Source organism: Octopus bimaculoides, chromosome 15 (genome assembly GCF_001194135.2).
Source record: "Octopus bimaculoides isolate UCB-OBI-ISO-001 chromosome 15, ASM119413v2, whole genome shotgun sequence".
Taxonomy (NCBI): Eukaryota; Metazoa; Mollusca; class Cephalopoda; order Octopoda; family Octopodidae; genus Octopus; species Octopus bimaculoides.
The window spans coordinates 52,218,918-52,227,381 of NC_068995.1; the positions used below are offsets into that span (position 1 = coordinate 52,218,918).

Below are 8,464 nucleotides of genomic sequence, written 5' to 3' on the forward strand. Positions count from 1 at the left end.
TATATATATATATATATATGTGTGTGTGTATGCATGTATGTATGTATATGTATGAATGTATAAGTAAATAATTAGTGAAACTGGCTATAGTATAACAGAACTGTAACAGAGCAGTAAAATACAATAGCATTAAATAGTATGTATAAGAACACAGACAGCTCCCACAGTTTGTGGGAGGTGTTGAGGTAAAGGGAATGTTAACGGAAACTCTGGCTGATTATTCCACTGGATAGAGACTGAGTTACCTGAGTTGGCCTCTAGAGTGGTCGTAGACTGCAATTCAATCAGCGGCACGCCACAACCAACTGCCAAGAGAAGGAAGTAAGATGCAGCAATACTGCAGCTACAGAATGATAGCCTGAGTTGATAATAATACGAAGCTGTTTTGATAATTACGACAAGAAATTTAGCGCATGATGATGAGTGAAGAAAGTGATTAAAAAATTGTAAAACGTGAATAGAAACGATGTCTATAGTTATCCATTAAAGACATTTCTTTATTTCCATTTATTTATTTATTTTTTTTTCAGTGAAGCTGGCAAATAACTTACAATGATTCAGGTAATTCAATATAACTTTTTGCCCTTTTATTCAGTTCTATTTGACTGGAAATGTTACAAGCTGGAGAAAACAGCCAAGTCTACCTACGAATTACACACCTTGAAAAAGTGGGGGGGGAATAAAATAATGTAGTTCTGGATACACTATTTTTGAAAACAGGATGGAATGTTTCCAGTTGGAATGCCTTGTATCCATACATTTGCTCTATCTGAGCTGACCTGTGGTTAAACAACAATAGCACAATTCACAGATGATTGATGAAGACAATGAATCAGCTGCAAGTTTAATCCTGAAATATGACTTGATATCGTTTCCAAATACACCAATTCATTTGTCGACCATCTCCCAAAGAAGATGGACTACTTAATAAGACTAGCATTAATATCATAAATAATGCAAAAATGGTTCTAGACATTATAATTTGCTTGTCAAGCACTAAGGTTGATGTAATCGACTTCTCCCAAGTCAAACCGTCCAGCCCATGCCAGCATGGAAAACAGACGTTAAACAATGATGAAAACGATGTTATATTTGGTCATACAGATACAACACTCGCCTAATGGCTGACTATTCACTTACAACAAACAGCTATTGCAATGCACTTCATCACACAAGCTAAACAGGAAAACATTAGTAAAAACATCTACACTAAACAAAATTCTCCACAAAAATACATGATTAATGATGTAAGCAACACTCAGAGCCCATCAGAATCCACATACAACATATACTAGTCACAAACCCAAAATTAACATCTGACGTGATGTATAAATCTAATGTTTAGAAATCCATATTCCTGTGGTAATGTTTGCACCATCCATACTGCTGGTCATGTCCACTATAAAACAGCAGCAACATAAGCCAACATAAGTTCATCCGGGGAATAAGATTGTGTGGGGGGTCAAAAATATTTCGATTTAGGAAATCAACTGCTCGACATAAACTGCATGGAGCTCATTTGAAATTGCACAAAAGACTTAATAAGGAAAAGATAAAAGTCATGTATTCACTACAAAATGTCTACTACGAAAAGTGTTCTTCATAAAGCATACAAACATATGTGACTGTGTGGTTAGGAAGCTTGGTTCCCAACTGTGTAGTATCGGGTTCAGTCCCACTGTGCAGCATGTGCCTTCACAAGGCTTTGGAAGATGGAAACTGAAAGAAGCTCATTGTGTGTGTATACACACATGTGCGAGTATCCTTTTCTTGACATCAGGTGACGGTTGTAAATGAGTATCACTGTTACACAAGCGATGTTATTTATGTCCGGTCTTCCATGGAAAAACACGTCTAGCAACGGGGAAGCATTACTTTGCTTGGAAATAGGTGAAGGTTGCAGACAAAAAGGACATCTGGCCATAGAAAATCTGCCTCAACAAATCCCATGATCCATTCAAGCAGAGTAAAATGGATATATGATGCTATATCATCAGTTAACGTTTGCTTTTCATGCTGGCATGAGTTGGACAGTTCGACAGGGAACTGATGAGGTGCAGGGCTGTGTCAAGCTCCAATGTCATCTTTGACATGGTTTCCAAAGATGGATCCCCTTCCTAATGCCAACCACTTTACAAAGTGTACTGGGTGTTTTTTTTTACAAGGCACTAGCACAAGTAAGGTTGCCATGTCAACTTAAAAGAAGACATAAAAGAAGTGGAAAAGGAGGAGGGGGGAAGGCTCGCACTACTTAGAGAAAGTATTTGGGAGGGGAAGGTGGCGGGGAATGACTTTGTGCCAGGTAATGAAAGGCTGAAGCGTCGTAGAGACACAAGCACAGGTTCCTTGCTGTAGAGGAGATAAGAAGGTAGTGATGAGGTGCTAGAGCAAATGCTCAAGGAGCAAGAAAGTGGGGGGAGGAAACAAATAGGGGTTAGAGATTGACGTAGTGAGTGATATGCAAAGGTGGGGGTGGAGGTGAAGATGATGGGAAATATTAGTATGGAGAAGGGTATGCACTCGTGTGTGTGTGTGTGTCTGTATATGTTTATATGTAGCAAAATACTAACAGAAAATGCCTCCATAGTTTACAGAATTCTTCACACAAACAGACAACCAAATATGGAAGTAATACTAAAATTGCAACGCAAGCCTACAATCAGCATACGACATACATCATCATCACAAATGCAAATCCATTGATGCACAACTTTAAACAGTCAAATACTAGCAAGATATTCTATAAAAATATGAGTCACCCATTATAAAAAGAGTGGCGCAAAAGACAAAAACTACTCCACATCTTAAAGTTGGAAACGTCAATAAAGATGAATCTTAAGAACTTTATTGTTCCAAACGAACTAAAAGAGAAACTATGTAGACGCAAGGAAACTCTGATGAATAAATAAAAAATAAAGATAAAATTAAAAACAGTCATGTTTTCAATATATGTTTAGAAGACAGGTCAATGCAAAATTGCAGAAAGAGCATCGAGAGGAGTGTATGAGCCACACACAAGTGTACGAGTGTTTCAGACATTTCCAAGCTGTTCCCCTCGACAATATGATGAGCTGGTGGGGCTATGCTAAAGCAATGGGTAGCAAGCAAGGTGTGGTTGCATAGCAATGGAAAACAGAGGGTTTCGAGGTCAGTCCTTCAGCAGAGTTAACAATATACTCAGCATCACAGGGGGCCTATCATGGAAAGCTATCAAATTGGCAATCAACTGAGTGTGGAGGCAGTGGAGGCTGCCTCAAAGTGGCCATAGATCAGGAGGTGTAAGCCCTAGGAGGGACAGTGTGTTTAACTAGAGATAAGCTAGGGCGACCAACCTGGGTGAATGTGTCTGTTGTTAAAAGACACAGAACACATAATGAGCCAAAAAATCACTAATGGTGTGTCCAGGTGTATCACAGCAAAACTATAAGTATAGTCACAACAATAATTTTGTGAAACAAATGCAAAAAAAAAATTTATGAATACAATAATATGCATACCTATAGATATGTACATATATACACACATATATGCATATATATATATATATATACACACATATATACATGCACACACACACACATATAAACATACATAAATATACATACAAATACTTTTATACACACACACACCTAAACCTCTGTGTGTGTGTGTGTGTGTGTGTGTGTGTGTGCATATGTTAATATAAAGGTGAATGTATTAAAAAGCATTGAAAATATTTCTGGATTCTAATATAAGACTCAGAGAACCACATGAAAACAGAGTTCTTACAAGCATCCAGCTACAACTACCAATTTCTGGTACTTACGTACAATAAAAGATCAACCTTTCAACAGATTCCCAATAAATTTGAGTTTTAGAGAAATAGTCCTAAAATACATTATTTACATTTGACGGATATTTGTCCTTATCTTGTTTGTTGTTAACACAACGTTTCGGCTGATATACCCTCCAGCCTTCATCAGGTGTCTTGGGGAAATTTCAAACCTGGGTTCTCATTCCTAAGGTATTTTTCAATGTTATTATTATTATTATTATTATTATTCAGATCACTGCCTGGAACTGAACACGGAATCTTGGGGTTAGTAGCCCACACCCTTAACCACTATGCCATGGTTCTAAAATGTTTCTCCAAATAAAAGCTGTAGTTTCATTAAAATGTGATTGTTTGGTTAATGGATGACGTTATTCATAAATTGACAAATGTTTAAAAGACCATAACTACAAATGGTTTTAAACTCTCTAAAAGAATATGAGGTTAATGGAAAATAATTTTAGAGGAAGTTTATACAGAAAAATGGAGAGCACTCAATGAGCATTGCAAGCAACAGTTACTTTAAAAGTAAATCTCAAATAAATAGAAGATATTTAAATTTAAGGTTTTTGAAAAGGAACTTGTAAAAACTGTAAAAATAACATTCAAAACACGATTGTTATGAGCTAAGAAATATTTTGAAAAGGTTAACTAACAATTAAAAATAGTTTTGATATATTAATCACTACTAAATAACTATTTATATTTGCAAACTGTTTCAACATGGAAAACTGAGGTTAAATAGAAACAATGTAATTATAACGATATACTTTCGATGTAGTGGGGTTAAATACAGAGAGGAAATAATTGATTTGATAGTTGATAGTTCAGGTAATCAGTGGTTTTGAACCATTTGTAGCTCAATGTCCCTTTCACTAAACAGCAAATGCCCACTTGTTTAGGTTTTGTTATAAATAAATAAATAAATGAATAAGATGATTTGTTGCTTGTGACAGAAATTGTATTAGCTCAAAATAGCATTCTGTATATCTTACTTAATGTGGCTAACTACAGTATTCTTTTAGAGAAAGCATCTCCTAAAGACATGAAGTGCTAAAAAGCACAAGAGTACATCAGTAGCAGAGGAAAAGTGTCCAGCAGTGGCAACGGAATTGCAGGTATCCACTAGCAACCACATGCTTAGAGAATTTTAGCCAAAATGGCAAAAGATTGTCTTAAACAAATAGGAGCACATTTTCTGCTGTTGTTTACCACCCATCCAATCTACCATGGGCCTCAAACTATTTGCATTGAGTAAGTACTCTTTGTGTTAAATTTTAATGGAAATTACTGAAGATGGCATGTACATTTATATTATTAGAGCGTGTAAATAAAAAAAAAAATTTACAACAAAGAACATCATTATGATTTAAATAAAATACTATTAGCTGCATAGCTCGTGTTGACATCTGAAACACACTATATCAATATTTGGGTATCTTTATGATAAACAAAAACAATGTAAAATAATTTAAAATATTCAACAAATTATTATATTCCAAATATAATTTTTGATATTAGAAAAATAATTTTTGATATTAGAAAAATAATTTAAATGGCTGCCTTGTGCAGATTTTGGTAATCCAAAAATAACAGGTTTGATATTGACAGTCTCATATTTGTAATCTGCTGCTAAACTAACACATGCACTATTATGATGAACCTTGTCTCAACCAAAAGAATGAAACCCTAACAACAGCAACTTGCTTCCAATGGCAGAAGTACTTTGTTATATCACTAAATAACACAATGTCCTGCTGCATATTCTAATCCCTACAAAGACTTGTTTTTTAAAACGTGTTGAAAATTTAAAGTATTACACCAGGTTTTAAATATTTTATTTCCAAATTAAAAAAAGAACAAAAAAGAAATCATGGTCCTGTTCACTGATCTAAAAACATTTTGCACACCACTTAACACCCTGCTTGACATTTTCCATCTTTTGTGAGGTCACAATGCCTCCAAGGGACTGCTACTGCCTGGGTTAAGAACCACTGAGCTAAACTATACAACTGAGGTGAGAAACATGGGGAGTGGGTAACCAATGCAGTGTATTTGACTACAGCAACTAATAGCCTAACAACATCAGAGGCAAATGCAGGAGAAAAAATAAATAAATAAACAAATAAACAAATAAATGAACACGAGAAGTATTGAAAGACGACACACTTACCTCCCTTGCGGCCTGCACGTTGCCGTATCACTTTCTCAATCGTTTCATGGTTGTCGTCTTCCTCATCAGCAGCCTGGGCTGCGGCAGTGACTTCTAAAAGGTCATCTGAATCGGTCTGGTTCTCAGATTCCTCTTCTTTGTAGCTAAACGAAGCCATGGTAGCCATTATAGACTAACAAATGCGTTATTTCAATGAAACGATTAATTTAAGTAAACGCATAAACTCAGCTCTGAACAGTACCCCAAGTCAACAACATCCACCGTTGTTTCTCTTCACTGAGACATTCTTTCAGCTGAGCAGCAACGCATTACTTTAAGTCAAATTTTAAAAAAGCTATGTTTACTAACAACTCTCAATTCAATGTAACGAGCAGCAATTACGGGTTCATAGTTTTACTTCACAGAAAAACTGCTTTATCTCCAGTTTCTGACGTATTACAGAGGACGTGGAAGAAATCTCTCTGGATGAGATACCAATAAATCACAGACAGACATTCTTGTAAAACAAATCCCATTCAGCACAACAAACCAATAAATCACAAAACAGCCCTCAAGTGGTCGCTTGATTTGCTAGAAATAGCAGCCAAAAGTGATGGGACAGGCTCAGAATGTCTTTGATCATAGTCCAGAGAAAGCTTAAATTAATTCTGGCCAGACTTGAACTTACACTACTAAGAAACCACACCAGTCTGTCATCATCATCATCATCAACATTCAATGTCTGCTTTCCATGCTGGCATGGGTTGGACAGCTTGACAGGAGCTGGTAAGGCCAAGGGCTGCAGTAAGTTCTATAACATGTTTGGCTTGGTTTCTACAGCTGAATGCCCTGGCTAATGCCAACCACTTTACAGGTGTACTGGATGCTTTTTACATGGCACCATCACCAGTACTTCTTATGTGGCACCAGCATCAACGCTTTTTTCATAGCAGCAGCAGTTCTAATCAGCCATCTTTAACACTCTCACAGTATTATTTCAGAGATTTAATTCACTAACATAGTAGCAGCTAAGTGCAATAGCCATTGAGTTACCAGTACTTCAGCCATAAAAAAAAACTACCCCCCGACAAAGCCAGGTGACACATGATCAGGAAAGTACTGTGGTTACAACAATATATAAAAGTGAGGAGGACAAAAGTAAAAGAAGTGAGGAATTGTAAATATTACCTGACTTTCTTCCTAATGTTTCTTCTAGAATGGCGTTGTTCTGCTTCATCATCACTATCTGAATCTGAAGAGTAGCTTTTCTTCTTCCGAGATCTTTTGGCAGCAACTTTTCTTTTAGTTGTTGAGCGACTACTTTTTCTGATGGCAAAAAGATGAAATTGTCAGAGAAATTAAAGAAACACCATTTGCATATTTCCTTTTCCCTTTTAAAATATTTTTATTCCTTCCACTACCCCAAATATATATATATATAAATAAATATGTGTGTGTGTGTGTATATATATATATATATATATATATATATATACACACACACACAATCGTCATTACATATCCATCTTCCATGCTGGCAGGAGTTGAATGGTCAACCATGAGCCAGCATGGAAGATGGATATGAAATGATGGGTACCAACCAGGCACTGGTACAGCCCTCTCTTGGACACCCTGGGCACATGTTATACATGTGTGTGTGTTCATAACATGTTCATATACATATATATACACAAACACACATATATGCACATGTACACACGTCTGAATCTAACTTCTCAATTACACAGCTATGACTGTTTCCTAGCTGGAATGGCATAACTGGATGTTACCAATATACTTTGCCCAAGATATCTGATCCCATTACTCCAGTTCATACAAATGGTAAAAATGAGTAATCCTACAATGGACTGATGTCCCATCCAGGAAAGAATATACATCCCAGAGAAACCGGGAGAACTTCCCCTATGCTCTGTACGAAGTAATATGGACTAACCATTACAATGTATGTGTAAGCATCCTCATCATCATCATCATTTAACGTCTGTTGTCCATGCTGGCATGGGTCAGACGTTTTGACCATGGCTGGCCAGCTGGAGGGCTGCACCAGACTACACTCAGATTTGGCATGGCTTCTACAGCTGGGTGTCTTTCCTAATGCCAACCACTCTGAGAGTGTAATGGGTGCTTTTATGTGCCACCAACAAGGGAGCCATTTGCATGACACCAGTATCTGCCACGACTGCAATTTTACTTGGCTTGATGGGTCTTCTTCTCAAACACAGCATAATGCCATAGGCCCTACACTAGAAAAGTGCTTCTCTAGAAAGGTGCTACACACACATGCATATAAACACATATACATACATATATATATCATCATCATTTAACGTCTGTTGTCCATGCTGGCATGGGTTATTTATATATATATATATATATCATCATCATCATCATCATCGTTTAACGTCCGCTTTCCATGCTAGCATGGGTTGGACGATTTGACTGAGGGCTGGTGGACCAGGAGGCGACACCAGGCCCCAATC

The 8,464-nt window shown here is 36.8% G+C and overlaps 1 protein-coding gene across 4 annotated transcripts in view; it reads right to left on the reverse strand.

The window, feature by feature from the left end:
* LOC106870781 (chromodomain-helicase-DNA-binding protein 1) overlaps window positions 1-8,464 on the reverse strand; it is a 62,115-nt gene that overhangs the window by 31,721 nt on the left and 21,930 nt on the right. For 3 of the 4 annotated variants that reach the window (XM_052973346.1, XM_052973343.1, XM_052973344.1), the window contains 3 exons: window positions 7,152-7,289; window positions 5,985-6,127; window positions 246-305 (listed from right to left, as the gene is read on the reverse strand). In XM_052973346.1, the coding sequence (XP_052829306.1) occupies window positions 246-305; window positions 5,985-6,127; window positions 7,152-7,289 (341 nt within the window). The remainder of the gene's footprint in view (window positions 1-245; window positions 306-5,984; window positions 6,128-7,151; window positions 7,290-8,464) is intronic. The other variant, XM_052973345.1, reaches the window with a different exon arrangement.